General features: G+C 53.0%; 6 protein-coding genes across 6 annotated transcripts; 5 read left to right on the top strand and 1 right to left on the bottom strand.

Annotated features, from left to right (window-relative positions):
• Positions 1–277: 277 nt before the first annotated feature.
• TAH18 (NAPDH-dependent diflavin reductase) lies at positions 278–3,776 on the bottom strand. The gene is made up of 4 exons (XM_062914020.1): positions 2,759–3,776; positions 2,503–2,681; positions 2,341–2,439; positions 278–2,259 (listed from the first exon to the last, which is right to left on the bottom strand). The coding sequence occupies exons 1-4, from the start codon at positions 2,948–2,950 to the stop codon at positions 465–467; spliced, it is 2,265 nt and encodes a 754-aa protein (XP_062762919.1). The 5' UTR covers positions 2,951–3,776; the 3' UTR covers positions 278–464.
• Positions 3,777–5,201: 1,425 nt separating this feature from the next.
• QC763_601680 (uncharacterized protein) lies at positions 5,202–7,703 on the top strand. The gene is made up of 4 exons (XM_062914019.1): positions 5,202–5,764; positions 6,100–6,394; positions 6,456–6,692; positions 6,746–7,703. The coding sequence occupies exons 1-4, from the start codon at positions 5,538–5,540 to the stop codon at positions 7,136–7,138; spliced, it is 1,152 nt and encodes a 383-aa protein (XP_062762920.1). The 5' UTR covers positions 5,202–5,537; the 3' UTR covers positions 7,139–7,703.
• Positions 7,704–8,231: 528 nt separating this feature from the next.
• QC763_601670 (uncharacterized protein) lies at positions 8,232–10,529 on the top strand (the record flags this gene model as incomplete). The annotated part of the gene is made up of 1 exon (XM_062914018.1): positions 8,232–10,529. Exon 1 carries the CDS (start codon positions 8,586–8,588, stop codon positions 10,527–10,529), a length of 1,944 nt encoding a protein of 647 aa, XP_062762921.1. The 5' UTR covers positions 8,232–8,585.
• Positions 10,530–11,761: 1,232 nt separating this feature from the next.
• Positions 11,762–13,005, top strand: GCS1 (ADP-ribosylation factor GTPase-activating protein gcs1; the record flags this gene model as incomplete). Its single annotated transcript, XM_062914017.1, has 3 exons — positions 11,762–11,809; positions 11,878–12,636; positions 12,691–13,005. The coding sequence occupies 3 exons, from the start codon at positions 11,762–11,764 to the stop codon at positions 13,003–13,005; spliced, it is 1,122 nt and encodes a 373-aa protein (XP_062762922.1).
• Positions 13,006–13,401: 396 nt separating this feature from the next.
• CIR1 (putative electron transfer flavoprotein subunit) lies at positions 13,402–14,391 on the top strand (the record flags this gene model as incomplete). Its single annotated transcript, XM_062914016.1, has 3 exons — positions 13,402–13,452; positions 13,605–14,247; positions 14,309–14,391. The coding sequence occupies 3 exons, from the start codon at positions 13,402–13,404 to the stop codon at positions 14,389–14,391; spliced, it is 777 nt and encodes a 258-aa protein (XP_062762923.1).
• A 1,269-nt stretch (positions 14,392–15,660) lies between these two features.
• On the top strand, positions 15,661–17,507 carry CPA1 (Multifunctional pyrimidine synthesis protein CAD; the record flags this gene model as incomplete). The annotated part of the gene is given in 3 exon segments (XM_062914015.1): positions 15,661–15,843; positions 15,908–17,295; positions 17,307–17,507. The coding sequence occupies 2 exon segments, from the start codon at positions 15,661–15,663 to the stop codon at positions 17,087–17,089; spliced, it is 1,365 nt and encodes a 454-aa protein (XP_062762924.1). The 3' UTR covers positions 17,090–17,295; positions 17,307–17,507.
• Positions 17,508–17,606: the final 99 nt, after the last annotated feature.

The following is a 17,606-nucleotide window of genomic DNA, read 5'->3' on the forward strand; positions in this document are numbered from 1 at the left end:
GGATAAATACTAGCCGTATTCTTCAGGAGCTGAGCGGAGGAGATGATGGGATGGGGAGATGAAAAAAAGACATGGGGAGGAGAAGCTACCAAAAAGCATTGCAGTGTGTGCAGATAAGATACCCGTGTAAGCAGACAGATACGTGTAGTCAATGTACAAAATGAAAAGTTTTGTAGATATTGTTCCCCGAGATGATGTGGTGTGATGATTTTAGTTCGGCATAATAACGCCTTTTGATCATCACCGATGATCCCAACCAGTCACCAGCAACGCCTCATCATGATAGCAATACTTGATATTCCGTACAACCCTATAGCACTATGTATTCATATACACACAACCCCCACTCGAAGCAACGCTCGCCATCCCATTTTTCTTCCAAAACCCCTACTCCAACCCAAACTCCCCCAACTCCATTTCACCACACTCCTCGCCCTCTGTCCCCCGCGCTGCCACCCCAAAAATCACCACGTATCCTCCCAATAAACCACCCTCATTCCCAACCACCTCTCCCCCTCCTCCCTATCCCTCACAAGCTTCTCGCCCACCAGCACATCAACAAACGCCTTCCTCACCGCAATCGGCATCTTCCCCGCACTCCCACAAACAGCCACCACCGGCCCCCGTCTCATCAACCCCGCCACCTCCTTCGCCCTCTTCCTAATCTCATTCTGCACATACCTCTTCCCTCTATCCGGATCCATCTCCTCCACAATCCCAAACTCCACATTCTCCTCCTCCTCCGTTTTGCTCGGCTTCTCCCATACATTCCCCCCCTCCTTCTTCTCCTCCTCCTCCTTCTTCTCCAGCGCCGCGGGCTTCTCATCCCTCGAAAAGCAAGGAAACACCGTCAACCCCTTAATATACTCCCACTCCCCCCCAAAGTGATAATCCCTATCCCTATTCCTCCCCCCATAAAACAGCACCGTCTCCCCCACCTGAGTATCCACCTCGTATTCCAACCTCTCCTGAATCAACGCCCTAATGGGCGCAATCCCCGTCCCCGTCGCCACAGCAATAAGCGGCCTCTGCACCGCCGTCGGCAACGGCATCATCACATTCTCCCCCCTCGACGGGCTGATCCTCACCGTCAAGGGCGTGTCCCTTGCAAGATACTTCAAATACCTCGAGCAGAGCCCCTGTCTCGGTTTCCGAATAATGGTCTTGTACTCCACCAGAGCAGCCAGAATCTCAATTCGAAGGGGAAAAACAGGTAGAGTCCCGTTCGGGGCGTCAGGGTCGTATTGGTTTTCGGTCAAAGAGGCTCCCCCGTTGCAGACGGAAAAGTCTCTATGGCGAATAACGGGAAACAAATCGAGGACTCGCTCGACCGGGATTTTCACGCCGGGAAAGTCAGAGAGGAGCTCGAGGATGGTGCGGCGGGGGCGGGAGGTGTAGTCGTAGAATTCTTGCTCGTTGCCCGGGAGGAGGAATTCCCACAGACGCTCGACTTCGTCTCGGTTCTTGGTGAAGAAGGTCAGCTCGCGGATAAAGTTCCGTTTCGGGATGGCGGTGATGTCGAGGTTGTCTGTCAGAATGTCGCGGAGGGTGGAGGGCTGGCTGTCTACCCTGTCAAAGACACGCTTTGGTTTGTTGGACATGTCCAGGGGTTTGTCAGCAACATCGTTCCAGCCCATGAGGTTGATCAGCTCTTGGACGTCCTCGGGGTAGTTCTTCGGGTAGATCGACAGTATCGATTGGCCGCGCATGTCGCTGACCTTGCTGATGAGTTTCTCGCCACCGTAGACGTCAAAGACAATGTGGCGGACGTCTTGCCAGTGGTCAAAGGGGGTGACTCTGGCGTTGTCAACCACTTTGGCGAATACACCTTGAGGAATTGCCAGTCTGGTTGGTAGGGGAGTTCTCGGGCCGACCTTCTTAGTCGTCTCGAGAGAGTACTTGGATGGGTGGTCTTTGAGGATATTGTTCTTGTCTAGGACGTCGACTGGCGTTCCCGTTCGGATCTCCCAGCCTTGGTCTTCCCGGGCTTCCCAGGCGGGGAAAGTGGCATCTTGTCGCTGGTTGTGTTCGAACCGACGCTGGGATAGAGGCGTGGGGTTGTCAACATGGGAGTAAAGGGCGCTCTGGGTGGCGCTTTTGTCTGCTGGAAGGGGCTCCATTGTCGGCATAACCCGTACCGAATACTTTGGTGGAAGAAGCTGGTCGTTGGGAATGGGCGCTGTTCCTTCGGGAAGTGGGTATTTCTCCAACAAAGCGGCCTTGAACTCTTCTTTCCAGGGAAGGTATATGCTGTCGATGCTGTCGATGGTTGCGGTGTGTTGTTAGAGATATCGAGTAATCCGTTGAGCTGCCAATAAAGTTGAGATCAAAGTTGCTTACCCGTTGTTGTGGCGCTCGTCTGCCTCGGCAGCCCTAAAGAACTCTGTTGCCCCAAGCTGCAGGAGCCTCACTTGCAACTTCCGTGCTGCCCAGTTGAACCTGCATTGGCAGTTTTGTTAGCAAGTCATGTCCACAACTGAATAACAAGGCAAGCAAACTCACTTTCGATAACCGCTGTCACCAAGGCCGAATATCGCAAACTTGACAGGTCCGAGGCAGTTGCTGTTATTGAGTTTCTCTCTCCTAAGATTTTTCCAGAAATTTAGAGTATTTGTGGGCATGTCACCTTGCCCAGTTGTGGAAGTTACAAAGACCACCAGTGAGACTTTCAAGAGGTCTGACTGCAAGGTGAGTGGAGAGTCAGTCGGGGTCTTCAAGTGAATAGAGTGTGAAGTTGCTCCCATGGGCATTGACCAACCAGTTTGAAGCTATCCATCTCATCCATCCTGGTATGAAAGTGCAGCCTCCGTGCCATATCCTCGAGTTCTATTGCGATTTCCTCAGCATTTCCTGTCTCTGAGCCGTAAAGGATGGCCATGCTCCTCCCCTCGATTTCAACAGGCGATGCCAGTTGCGCCATCTTGGCCGGGCTCTCCACTTGTATACTCATAGTATACCTTTGGATAGCGAGTCCGTCAAGATGACCGAGAATGCTGCTGGGTTGAGTGCTAATCTTCGAGTTTATATGTTACTTGTGACTGAGCTTGCCGCCCAAAAAATCGTAAGAGATGCTTGAGTCATAAAATCTCCAAGCTTGATTCTTGGATGTGCGATGTCGTCGAATATCTGGTATTGCAAGTTGAATTAAACTTGGTCAATGGTGGTTGTAGAACTACAGAATGGTTTTACTGATTGATAAGGCTGAGCAGGAGCTTGAATGTGAGATCTCCGTGGTTTATCGGATCGGTCCCGAAACCGGCCCGGCCCAGCTTTCGTCCCGCTATCCTGGAGCTTTGTTCCCGGATCGGACCTCCGAACATCGGGTTCCTTGCCGTCATCTGGGAGCATCTCCAGCTCGGCTCAAATCCCAAGAACAGAGGCCGTGCTTCTCCGCCTCCGTCTTCAAACACCCTGAGCGCAAGGACTCCATTCCCAGGGGCGAGTTTGCCATTCTCAGCTGATGTGATGTTGGACAATGCTCGAATCAAGGCTGGGGGCAATGAGGGGCAACGGGCAGCAATGAGGTCAAAAGCGGAGCCCGTTTATGGAGAGGTGGACACATGATAAACATCGCCGGCGCCGTGGTTCAGCTTCTTTGCAAATACAACCTGACAGCCAAGATGTGCCCCTATTTCTATGGTCAGAGGGTTGCCCCTTTTTCTAATCTGGCTGTACACCTCAGCTGCATACGCATAAACAACCAGTGCAGAATCGCCGTGTCAAAGCACCAGTGAACGGACAGGATGGGGGCGGTGTGGATGGAAGCGTCTGGAAGCTGCCCTTGCCTCTCACCCTGTCGACCAAGGGCCCAGTGCCAATTTCCCCGCTAAAACGCCTGTCATGCCAACCCTGCCCTTGCGGGCCACTAACAGCAAAAGGGGCATCAGCCAATCGGGCGCCATTGTGTCATCGGATTTGGCACAATATCTCTTGTTTCCATTTTTCATGTGTGCGTCGTCAACCGCTGCATATATCTCTTCAGAAAAAGAGAGAGATGCAGGCTGGCGATCAGCATGATCTCTGATCACCAACTCTCCCGTTGCCGAGCTGGTTAGGCATGGACCAGGCCTCTCTTTGCGTTTCCCGCAGCCGGGCGGGCCCCAAACTGAATTGGGCTTGTTCGCCCAAGCTCCCGGGTGGAATGAACCAAGACAAGACAAGGGTTTGTCTCCGAGCTCGCCAAGGGCCGTCGATGATCTCAAACCTCCAGCTTCCTATGAGTTGTTATATACAGCTGGATGGATGGCTTTAAAACACACGATGGAGACTACAATGCAGCTCATGGGTGGTTTGTTTATTCAGCATACCGGATCGATCTTCTTGGGTATATATATGCATTTATAATCATCTTCCACCAACACTGCCCCCCTGATAGAGCTGCCCAGGGCTCATGATTCATTTCCGTTTGGTGCAACCTCAACCGAGCGCCAGGAAAAGAGAGAGCGAGGGTGGTGCTGGTAGAGCCACGACACTACGGATATCGTCAACTAGCTTTGTATCATGACATCGACACTACACTCTTGCTGGTGAAGTGTCTATCTGAACAAAGCCTCTGTATCTCCATGTCCATGTGGTGAGTAGAGTAGGTGCTCTTTCCGAGATGGAAATTCGTCTGATGTTCGCCATGGCTCCAGATAATACGATGGTCCAGAGCCACTTTCCTATTCAGTCAATGACAATAGATCTCCTGAGCTTTGAGTGAAATCCGGAGCACGGGCCCCATTGAATGAGGGGAGGTTTTTGAGATATATACTTTCCCTCTTCGACTTTGAAACTCTTAGGCTCACCACTTGACTTGGAATTTAAAAACCCACACAGAAACGACAACCGCCAAAAACCTAATAAGCTAAACAATAAGTTGAGCTTCCTGCCCCGCGCCAAACCCACGGAACCGAACCACACCAAGACAAAACACACCGTATTTTCTGTTTTCTCGACACAAACAAATAGTAAAGATCACCTATTGAGGTATGTACTTGCTAGACCCATGTGTTTCCACATCACCATATACAACACATCTTCATCGACGAGTCTTGTCGTCTTTCGTCCTTCCTCCTTCCCCCAGAAGTTCTGGTGGTGGGGCGCAGCACCACTTCACCACGCACCCCTGCCTTTGACTGCTGCCCTGCACTTTCCCTGGGCCCCACCTCCGTCTCCCACCCCCCCAGGCAATTGCTGTTCAGGCCAGGTACGTACCACCGCCACGCCTGCCACTCGGCCGCTTGCGAAAAATTATTTGAATTTTGGCCGCGCCGACTCACAGCTCTCCCCCTTCTTCCCTCTCCCCACGTCAACCACCAAGGATCGCTACAGCTTCAACCTTCGTCAACCACACCTCTCAAGACCTCTAGGGCTCCAAGCTACCCTATTCTAACTCCCCCCCAGACCCAGAGTCCAATTCTAATACTCGTTCCGTGAACGTCTCCCTCCATCACTACCTGACGCTTCACCCGTTGCCTTGCTCAACGAGTCATCACCCGTCACATCAACTTGTGGATCGACTCCATCAACACCAACCGACATCCTTATCAATCACCATGTCTACCGTCGTGGAGAAAGTTGCTGACGCTGCTGCCGCGGCCGTCAATGACGTTACCAACGCTCTGGCCAACACCTCTATCACTGGCAAGACAGACGACAAGTCTGCCAACAACAACGATGCCGTCCTTGCCAGCGCTGCTGAAGGTCGCCGCCTGTACATCGGCAACCTTGCCTACGCGACAACGGAGGGGGAGTTGAAGGAATTCTTCAAGGGCTACCTTGTGTAAGTTTGTTTGCTTTTTTTTTCTTTGTTCACACATGCATTGGTTGCCGTCAAGCACGGTGTCCGGGTCGACTCGAGTCGAGTTGCGCTTGGTGATGTTTGTTTCCTGGTGTTGTTATTGTCGTTGCTGCTTGACCGCTGCTTCGCTTGATGCCTGGTCCTGCCACTCCACCGCTGGCCACGTCTACCTTGCACCAGCACCATGGCCTCATGCGGCCCACAGCTCAGCGGGCTAGACTACGCCTGTTCCCCGCAGCCGGTCAAGCTTGGCCGTCCCTCACTGTTGACAAGCACTTTGTTTTCAGCCATCGCTGACCATGTATCGCCTCGTGCAGTGAGTCCGTTTCTATCCCAAAGAACCCTCGCACCGACCGCCCCGTCGGCTATGCCTTCGTCGACCTCTCTACCCCCAGCGAAGCTGAGCGCGCCATTGCTGAGCTCTCCGGCAAGGAGATCCTGGAGCGTAAGGTCTCTGTTCAGCTCGCTCGCAAGCCCGAGGCCAACGAGAAGACTGAGGGTGCCGGCGAGGGCACCAACGCTGATGGCACGCGCCGCCGCCAGTCTACCCGTGGTCGTGGCCGCGCTGGCCGCGGCCGTGGTGGACGCGCTCGCGGTGGCCGTGGCAGTGACGTAAGTTGTTGTCTTCGAGCTCAGGGCACGAGAGCTATCTCAAGCTAACACTTTTGCTCAGGACGAGAAGAAGGAGGACGGTGCTACCTCGGGCGACGCCGCTGAGATTGCCGCCGATACTCAGGTTCAGCCCCTGAAGGACATCACCAACGAAGCCAACACTAACCAGGACAAGTCTGGCAAGAACCAGGCTCGCGCTGCCCGTGAGCGTCGTGAGCGTGGTCCCCCCGCCGATGGCATTCCTTCCAAGACCAAGGTCATGGTCGCCAACCTCCCCTACGACCTGACCGAGGAGAAGGTTTGTGATCACCGTCCCGGTTTCTTGTGTGCAACATGCTAACCCCCTTCCAGCTCAAGGAACTCTTTGCTGCCTACCAGCCCTTGTCCGCCAAGATCGCTCTTCGCCCCATCCCCCGCTTCATGATCAAGAAGCTCCAGGCCCGTGGTGAGCCGCGCAAGGGACGTGGCTTCGGCTTCGTCACCTTGGCTTCCGAGGAGTTGCAGCAGAAGGCCGTTGCTGAAATGAACGGCAAGGACATCGATGGCCGTGAGATCGCCGTCAAGGTCGCCATCGACAGCCCCGACAAGACTGACGATGACGTTCACGGTGCTCACGAGGCCGACGAGAAGACCGAGGGTATTACTCAGGAGCAGGCTCCTGTCGCCCCGGCGGCTGTTGCTACCCCTGCCCCTGCCCCGGCGGCTGCCACGCCCGCAGCTGCTCCTGCCACCACCACTGCTTAAAAATGCTCAACCCTTGATGAGCATGGGGACGCAAGACGATATCGGCGGAGATGATGATGATGACTTCGTTATCTTTACCCGACTATCTTCTTAATCGTATGTATTAACTTTTTTGCGGTTGCATTTTTCACGACAGGGAATGGGTGGATGATTTCGGTTATGGTTAGAGATGAAAATGAAGCGGCAGATGAAATAGTTTCCTGGGCGTCTGGTTCGAGGTTGGGGTTTCATAAGGGCTCCATTCACGGTTGAGACAACAGGAGGAGAATTATCTCGGCTTTGGCACACGAATACTCATTAATTTTCATGACCTCTTTGCCTGATTTTTTTGGTGGAGTAGACGACATTTGATTCTGCACAGTTCATCGGGTGGTGTACTATGGACATGTATGTATGTAGTGATGAGGCCAAAATGGGATCTCGGGGTGAGTGAAGGAAAAGTTGTTCTTTTGCAATATCATGACGACGGTGCCTGGAATGGTGTTGTGGTGGTTGTGAGCATTCCTGCAGGGGCACGGGATGGAACAGTTTGGCGCTCAGAGTTCCAGAACAAAATTGATGGCACTGTCAAACTTGCAGCCTCACGGCGGCTGCTCACCATAATTTTTATTGTATGGAACCATTACCGATCAACTCTCCATTACTTTCAGGTGAAGGTAGTGAGTGCTGAGAGTGAGGGTTGTGGAGCGTTGTGTGGGGGGTGGGTGGTGAGTGGTGAAAGTGAGAGTTATAGATGGGAGTTTGGGTGGTGAGAATTTGTAGATGATCAAAGTTATGGGGCGTGGTAAAAGTGAGTGCTATGGGTGGTGAGAGGTGTGTGGTGAGGGTTGATCAACTCTGATTTGGTGAGTAGTCCAATTTCTGCCTCACTATTCGGAGGAAGATGTTTATGGGACGTTTGAAGCGGAGGCTGTATGTTGTCTTGCTGCGTCCGTAGAAGTTTCTTGACTCTGTCATTGCTCAACTCGGTCGAGGAGTTGGAGCTTTGACGGGTGGGAGGGATGGGCCTGGGGAAGATCGTGGTGTTGTTGTGGATACCAAAGGACGAACTGGAGATGGAGAGTCTCAAGGGGGGAGGGGGGGGTGTGAGAGGGCTGAAGGAGAAGAATGAGGCGCTTGAGGGGGCGAAGGAGGCTCTTGGGAAGGAGAAATCGGTTCTCGAACATGAGAAAACTTGCCTCGAGAAGGAGAAGTCGGCTCTCGAAAATGAAAACTCGACTCCCGGAACTGCACTGAATAGGGTCGAGAAGGACAACACCCGGCTCAAGGACGCCTACAAAGCGCTGCTGGAGAAGGACGATGCACGGGCGGAGGAGTATGACAAGCTGTCTGATGAGAACTCTGCACTTGAAATTCGCCTTAGGATGTTGGAGGCTGCGAAGCGGGAGGTGGAAAAGGAGCTTCGGTTGATGACTGAGGATTGTGAGCGGCAGGTCAGGGGTTGTGGATGGGCTCGTTAAGGAAAAGGAAAGCCTTGCTGCCCAGGCTGAGGAGCTTACCCAACAGAACGGAACGCTGCGAGGAAAGAATGCTGCGCTTGAGGATGAGAAAGCGGATCTTGAGAGTGAGATTGGTGTTTTGCAAGGAAATAATGACAGCTGGATGGAAGGGAATATTGATATTGGGGCTGCGAATGCGAAGCTTGAGTTGGATAATGCGAACCTTGGTGCGGCCCTTCAAGGATATGAGAGGCCGATTGGAAGGCAAAAATGAGATGGTTTCCAACCTCGAAAGGGACCTCACCAAGGTGACTGCTGACAATTCGAGCATTCGCAAGAAGTTGGACGATGTGAAGATGGGGCAGCGGGCTGCTATGGATGATCTGCGCAGGGAGAAAGCCAAGGTGATGGAGGCGGAGACAGAGCTAGAGGTGGTCAAGGCTAGGCTGGAGGATGCGAACGCGACCAACGCCAACTTTAGCAAGACGGAAGAAGCCCTGAACGATGTGATTGTTGTGCTCCGGGGACGTATCGCCAGACTGACTGAGGGGGCGGAGGACAACAAGTTGACTGAGCGGGTACTGCGGGCGGAAATATCCAGCCTTAAGTCGGAGCTACAAGCTCTGGAGGAGCAGAAGGAGGAGCTTCGCAGGTCATTCAGGGATAGTCAGAGTGCTCTCTCGGACAGCACTGAGAAGGTGTCAGCTCTGGAGTCTGATGTTGTCATGAGTAATAAGAAGCTCGCCATGGTCAAGAATTCGCTCGCTAAGGAGAAGAGCGCCCGGGCGGAGCTTGTGGGTAACTTGAAAGAGGAGCACTCCAAGAGGAGAGATGTCACTGCAGAGCTGGAACTTCTCAAAAAATCGTCAAAAGCGAAGGTTGCGCCAGCGGGAAAGCGGTTGAACTTGGCCAACCAGAAGATGATTGACCTCGAGGATGGGATCAAGGCTGCTAGGAGGGCGGCTGCTGATGCTGAGTCGAAGCTCGATGATGCCCAAGCCGAGATTACTTATCGTGACCGTCGCCTGGCGGCGGAGACGGACAGATATCAAAAGAAACAGGCCGAACTTGAGGAGGCTGAGAGGCGGGAGGAGGACTACGACCCTGAGCACCTCTACAAACAGCTCGAAGAGGAGAAAGCAAACCATGCTGCGAGCGTCTCCCGTCTCGAGGACGAAGTTGCTGATTGCGACAAGGAGTTGGCGGAGGAGAAGGCAAATCATGCCGCCAGCATCGTCCGTTTCGAAGCTGAAGTTGCCGAACGTGATAACGAGTTAGCTGAGGAGAAGGCAAGGCATGAGCAAACAATTGGCAGCGTGGAGGCTCAGAAAGCTAGCCACATGGTTCCAAAGGGGGAGCTCTCGAGGGAGATAGCAAACCATACGGCGACGGCCAATGCACTCACAGTTGAGCGGACCCAGCACCAGACAACGGCAAAGTTGCTTGCGACCGAGCAGTCGAACCACCAGAGTACAAGCAAAGCCCTCGCGGCCGAGCAGGCAAACCACCAGAACACCATTAACGCCCTCATGACGGAGCGGTCGAACCACCAGAACACAAGAACCGCCCTTGCTACGGAGCAGACGAACCAGAGGAACACGACCAATTCCCTCGCGACTGAGAAGATGAACCAGAAGGCGACCGCAGATGCCTTAGCCGCCCGGCGGAATGCCCACCAGCAGACGATGAACTTCTTGGCATCGGAGCAGGCAAATCATCGTAATACAGCCAACTCGCTCTCGTCGGTGAAGTCACAGCTTAAAACGGCCAACAACACCATCACTTCGCTGCGCGTCTCGGGTTCAAACGAGAAATGTGTTGTCATGAGCGGGGTGGAAAGGCTCATGGAGCGTTACGGGAGACTCTTTGACAGGTACAAGAATCCACTTCCTCGAATTGGGAAAGACGTGGTACGACTGGCCGTACCCCGAAGGCTTGACCCAGTGGGCTAGCGGCAAGTAGGTGGTCGAATGGCGCCGGGAGATATATGTCGATAGTGACTAGTTTGAGGGATGTACGTAGGTAGTTGGGTACATAGTAATGGGTGCGGTCTCTGTCTTTGGTGGTCTGGGGGGTGGCTGTGGAGCTCGATTCAGGGGTTCAGGGGTCATTCATGTAGAAGAGTGCTCGGTTGCCCTGCACTTTTTACCCTGGGTACAGACAACTCATTGGGTTTCCCTCTTCAATTTTCAGGCCTTGCGCCTGTGCAGGTAGCTTTGCCTGGCGTTCTGATCAGGGAGAGGAGAGAAGAGTTTGGTATGGCTTGCGAACTCCTGCAGTGATGTTATTCTCGCAGTCGATTGATTGGACACCCTGCCTACAAAATAATTGACACAGCAACAGTAAGTTGACCTATATTATTACTATGAACTATGCCTTGAAGGATAGTTACCAGGCCTTTAAATACAATTAACAGCCCTTTAGAGATATTTATATGATATGGGTTAACCTACTTGTGTACATCAACTATTTTGTGGTAAGCGTGGCTACGTATAAGAGTGCTCAACTGCCTTACATTTCACCTTGAACAAACTCATCGCTTTCATCTCTTCAATGACCGGCTCACTGTACTCGTGAAGATGGCGTTGTGACTTCCTATCAGGGAAAGGGGAGAAGCGTTTGACATGCAGCTTGCGAGCTCCTGCCACGAGGTCCTGTTATTCTCGCAGTTGATTGATAAAGTTAGTGGTAGGATGTCGCGGCCAGGGGAAGTGGGGCTGGCCACTGATACAAGAGATGAATTAAGAATCGATGGTCGGAGCTCTGCGGTCTTTGTTAGAAGTGTAAACTTCTTCGCCAAATACTGTGTCATCGGACATTATTAGGTACCTTAGGTAGCTAGCACTGGCAGGTTTTTTTTTTTTTTTTTTTTTTTTTTTTTTTTTTTTTTTTTTTTTTTTTTTTGACACACCGGAGCCGATTCGTGGCTTTTTTAGGTGGTGCCGTGCGGTAGGTTGGGCGGGAGCTGTTCAATTTCGCGGGCTGGAACTCAAGCGACACGGCCGCCCGTTTTCCCGTTTGGTTTCAAACGCCACGCGACAACTTCCGACTGCATTCTTTTGCAACACACCGACTGTGATGCAACGCAACGAACCCCCCCGAATAAATAACGACGAGAATTGATTGCAAACATTGCCGAAACAACAGAACAGTACAGAGGGAAACAAATACAGAAGGAAGCAAGATGGCAGCCAACGCCATGTGGGAGGTTGATCCCGAGACGAGGAGCAAGGTTCGTTTCTTACCGTCCTCCTCCCACCCCAACCACCGTTAGATGCTGATGATGGTGTACCGTAATAGCTCGTCACGATCCAATCCGAACCCGGCAACTCCCTCTGCTGCGACTGCGGCGCCCCGTCTCCCCAATGGGCATCCCCCAAGTTTGGAATCTTTATTTGCTTGTCTTGCGCCGGAGTTCACCGCGGACTGGGTGTTCACATCTCTTTTGTGCGATCAATCAGCATGGACGCGTTCAAGCAAGCCGAAATCGAGAGGATGAGACTGGGAGGGAACGAGAACTGGAAGAAGTTCTTTGAGGAGCACGAGACAAACAAGATGATGGGGGTGAGCTGGGAGGGTGCGACGATTGCGGAACGATATTCAGGGGAGGTGGGTGAAGAGTGGAAGGAGAGGTTGAGCTGTAAAGTTGAGGGGAGGGAGTATGTTCCCGGGCAGAAGAAGGAGACACCGGTGGCCAAGAGCTCACCGGCGCCGGCGGCACCGTTGGGAGGGAGTAGGACGGGGAGTCCAGCGAATGCTGCGCAGGGCGGGGGGAAGATCAAGGTGGATGTGGATTACTTTGCTAAGCTGGGGGAGAGGAATGCGGGTAGGTCGGCAGATTTGCCCCCGAGTCAGGGGGGGAAGTATCAAGGGTTTGGCAGCTCGGGGACATCGATGCCGCAGAGGAGTAATCAGCAGCAGGCCGGGTTGCCGGGGCTGGATGATTTGCAGAAGGATCCGGTGGCGGCGTTGAGTAAGGGGTTTGGGTGGTTTACGAGCTCGGTTGCGAAGACGGCGAAGACGGTGAATGAGGGGTTTATTCAGCCTACTGCTAAGCAGGTATGTTTTACGGTTGATATCTTGGGGTTCTAGGTGCTGATATCACGATGGTAGATTGCCGAGTCAGATTTTGCCGCGCAAGCTCGTGTTGCTGCTGCCAATGCGGCCAAGGCTGCTCAGGCTGGCACAAAGACTGCTTCTGAAGGGTTCACAAGATTTGTGGAGGGACCTTCAGGTAGTGGGTATAAGCCTGTGAGGAGCGAGAACTTTGATGAGAGCAAGAGGGCGTTCTGGGATGATTTCGCATCGGCGGCGGACAACAGGAAGACGAGCGGGAACTCCATTGGGACTTCGGCGCTGGGTGGGAACAAGCCTTCTTCCTCCGCGCCTCCGAAGCAGAATAATAAGGACGAGTGGGAGGATTGGTAGTTCTGAGGTCAGGGTTACACACGGGTGGTGGTTTTGATTGGAGAGCCTGTTTGGTTTTTTGTTTTCTTCGAACATTAGACGTTTGTTGCTGGGCGATATACAGTCGGTCCTTGATACCTATCTAGCTTGGTCTTTTTTTGCTTGTTCATTCTGTTGTTTTGATGTGGTGTTGTTGCTGATAAGGTCTGGATAATGAAAGGCATGCATGTGCTTCAGGGTTAGGGGTGACTCTAGAGTAGCCCCCGCCGCTTGGCCGAGGTTCAACCCGGACCCGGCACTAGCCGGGATGGACCAAGGAACCACTGAGCGTCATTGCATGCGGCGCTCAAAGCTTCCCTCTCCCTCCGTCCTGTTCGAGATCCCACGAACCCGCCCATTGAGCCGCAAGATTTCGACATGTCAGCCTTACGGATATTGGTGCCCGTCAAGCGGGTCATTGACTATGCGGTATGTAACTTCATCCTAGCTTGAGGCAGCTTGCGTGCAGCTTGCACAGGGAGAACGGCACATGTCAAACTGCAAGCGCGGACTTTGGGCGGGACGGAGTAAGACGGCATTTGGGCATGACAGTTGCTAACGCACGCAACGCCTTATTGCAGGTCAAGCCCCGCGTCAACAAGGCCCAGACGGGCGTCGAGACGGCCGGCGTCAAGCACAGCATGAACCCCTTTGACGAACTCTCGGTCGAGGAAAGTGTGCGCATCCGCGAGAAGAAGCGCGCCCCGGGTGGTGTGGAGGATATCTGCGTCATCAGCGCCGGGCCGACCAAGGCTCAGGATATCCTGCGCACTGCTATGGCTATGGGCGCCGACCGCGGCATTCACGTCGAGGTCAAGGAGGGCGAGGACCTTGAGCCGTTGAGCGTGGCTAAGCTGCTCAAGGCCGCTGTTGAGCAGCAAAAGAGCAACTTGGTTTTCTTGGGCAAGCAGAGTATTGATGACGATGCCAACCAGACGGGGCAGATGCTGGCTGGCTTGCTGGGCTGGCCTCAGGCTACGCAGGCTAGCGAGGTTACGTTTGGGGAGGGGGACATGGTGACGGTTACGAAGGAGGTGGATGGTGGTGTCGAGACTGTCAAGGCGAAACTGCCGATGATTATCACGACGGACTTGCGGTTGAATGAGCCGAGGTATGCGAGCTTGCCGAATATCATGAAGGCGAAGAAGAAGCCTTTGGAGAAGAAGACGCTTGCGGACTTTGGGATTACGGGGGAGAAGAGGCTCAAGACGTTGAAGGTTACTGGTGAGTTTTGGATGAGTCAGGGGTTGTTGTGGAATAATTTGATTGCTAACGCTGGTTGCAGAGCCACCCCCGAGAAAGGGCGGTGGCAAGGTCGAGGATGTCGATGGTTTGATCTCCAAGCTCAAGGAGCTAGGTGCTCTCTAAGCCAATGTACACAACAATGTATTGCTAGTGTTTGCCTGCATCTAGAGTTGACAGCTTTGCAATTTTGCCTGCGCAACGACACCATCTTGTTACATTATCTTTGAGCATCATTGGAAATATTGACAAGTATCCAAGTCTGTGGTCATGATCGCATCATCCCGACGAAATACAGCGCCTCCTTCAATATACAGATCTTGTGATCTGCCACAACATGGTCCATTTTCGGCCCTGTCATCGAGATAGGACCAGAGATAAGAGTTGTGGGATGAAAGCGGCACCACCCCGCAATTGTGTCCCCTGTGACGTAGATCAACTTCGTCTGTATCTTCAAACTATGACAATTGACAACCCATTTTGCGAGTTTAAACTTTGGTCTGAAAGGGGTTTCGGATTTTCGGTCTGAGTCCTTTCGGCTGAAGTGATGGTGAAGACCCTGCATCTCAGAGGAATTGGCAGTCCGAAGCCGCAACAAACCGCTGGAATGGCCCGCTAGGACAAAACAAGCCTCTGAAAATGGCCCAGATGTTCCACCCCGTGAATCGGCTCCCGACAGTTCAGGAGCTCCGGAAGTCGCGGCGGGGTGGGAACAGGTGGACCAATCACCATCTCGCCAATGAGACAGTCGCAAAATTCTTTGGGGACTGAAATGACAAAAAAGATGGATTTTTCTCGCTTCCCGCCTTTTTCTTCTTCTCGATTCCAACAACTCCATCGCGAATCTGATTCACCACGCCAACGCCTTGCTCTCAGCAACCGCTTCGCTTCTCTAGTCTCTTGTAGACTACTCATCCTCTTCGAATTGTCGCCCTTACAACAGTGCTGATGAACGGCCGTTCGTCAGAGTTTACTTCTCAGGTATGCTCTCTCAATGAAACACAATCCCTTACTGTGGGCAGGGGGCATGCCGTGCTGTGTTGGCCGACCCCGCTGTCACCATCGTGGACGTCCATGCTGCCCCTCCACGCAAGAGTCCCTCAGATTCTGTTCAAGAGGCATTGGGCCGCGACAATGCCACTTGAATGCGCATTTTTTTGATTCCACTTCGAATTGCCGTGTCTGGAAGATGGAGGCTAATGCGTTTGTGTCTTAGGATTATCTCTCAGGTCCGCATCTCTCCCAGGATATGGCTTGACTCACCGCTCTGTACTGACTAGAATTCCCAGACCATCTGTGGAGAGCCCTGAACGCTTAAGACTTCAAGTCCCGCGCTGCACTAGAATCTTACCCCGTTTTATTTTTTTTATACACCAACCCACACTAGCAGTCGACATGATGTTCACTCGCTTGGCCGCTCGTCTGCCCAAGACCACGTCGGCGTTCGCCGCCCCCAAGGTCTCTACCCGCTTCCTGTCCAAGGCTGCCGTGTCTGGAAGCAAGGGCAGATCTATGCCCGGCGTTGATCGCAGAGCCACTGCTGCGGCCTCGGGTGTCGAGGCTACTTTCACTATCAGAGTATGTCTAGTCTAGTTCCAGCATGGTCATGTTGTGTCTTTCAGAGGCTAACCTTCTAACATAGGATGGTCCCGTGTTCCAAGGCAAGGCCTTCGGTGCCGACACCAACATCTCTGGCGAAGCTGTCTTCACCACCTCTCTCGTGGGCTACCCCGAGTCCATGACCGACCCCTCTTACCGTGGCCAGATCTTGGTCTTCACCCAGCCCCTGATCGGCAACTACGGTGTGCCCTCGAACGAGCGCGATGAGTTCGGTCTTCTCAAGTATTTCGAGTCTCCCCATATCCAGTGCGCTGGTGTGGTTGTTGCCGATGTTGCTGAGAAGTACAGCCATTGGACTGCCGTGGAGAGCTTGGGCGAGTGGTGTGCCCGCGAGGGTGTTCCCGCCATCTCTGGCGTCGACACTCGTGCTATCGTCACCTACCTCCGCGAGCAGGGTTCCTCCCTTGCCAGAATCACCATCGGTGACGAGTACGATGCCGATGAGGACGAGGGTTTTATCGACCCTGGCCAGATCAACCTTGTCAAGCGTGTGAGCACCAAGGCTCCTTTCGTCGTTGCTAACCCCAACGCCGAGTTCCACGTTGCTCTTATCGACTGCGGTGTGAAGGAGAACATTCTCCGCAGCTTGGTCAGCCGCGGTGCTTCCGTCACCGTCTTCCCCTACGACTACCCCATCCACAAGGTTGCCGACAACTTCGACGGTATCTTCATCTCCAACGGCCCCGGTGACCCGACCCATTGCCAGGAGACTGTCTACAACCTTGCCCGCCTGATGGAGACCTCCCCCGTTCCCATCATGGGTATTTGCCTTGGCCACCAGCTTTTGGCTCTTGCCGTTGGTGCCCAGACCATCAAGCTCAAGTATGGTAACCGTGCCCATAACATTCCGGCGCTCGACTTGACCACCGGTCAATGCCACATTACCAGCCAGAACCACGGTTATGCCGTCGACACCAGCACCCTGCCCAGCGACTTCAAGGAGTACTTTGTCAACCTCAACGACGGCTCCAACGAGGGTATGATGCACAAGACCCGCCCCATCTTTTCGACCCAGTTCCACCCCGAGGCCAAGGGTGGCCCGATGGATTCCTCGTACCTGTTCGACAAGTACCTCGAGAACGTTAGGATGTACAAGAGCAGTGCCTCGGTCTACCGTGACAACAGGCCATCTCAGCTCATGATTGACATTCTCAGCAAGGAGCGTGTCGGTGTTGAGCCCACCAAGTTGGCCAACGCTGCCTAAACTTTTCTTGGTTATTGGGTTGGTGCATGGGTTGGGTTTTGGGTTCTGGGGGTTATAAGCGTCTTTGATTTTTTCTCTGGCGGGTTTATGGGCAACAAAAATTGTTTTTTGTTTGGTAGTGCTTTTATTGTGCCTAGCGGTATCCACAGCTGCAAGTCAGTTTTGCATTCATTTAACTTTTATAGTGATGCAATGTATCTTTTTTTTTTTTTTTTTTGGATAATTCCATCTTTGTATGCTCAAGCTGAATGTGTCTGTGTTGTTGAACAAAAAGGGATTGGTGTTGACTGTGCCCCTGTCCCCTTTGATTCAGAACTCAACACCGACTTCCATCACCTATTGTCTTCTTGTCATGAAGGGTGCTGTTGAGACCCATGACATTCGTTGATCATAGGAAGACACTCAAATCTTGTCCCACACCTAATGACCTGCGAATACAGACAGAGCCTTCACATGCAAGCGGTGTTTTGAATCCGTATACCTAACCATCACTTCGTGTCTGCATACTTTGAACATC

This window comes from Podospora pseudopauciseta, chromosome 6, assembly GCF_035222475.1.
Source record: "Podospora pseudopauciseta strain CBS 411.78 chromosome 6, whole genome shotgun sequence".
In the NCBI taxonomy this organism is placed as follows: Eukaryota; Fungi; Ascomycota; class Sordariomycetes; order Sordariales; family Podosporaceae; genus Podospora; species Podospora pseudopauciseta.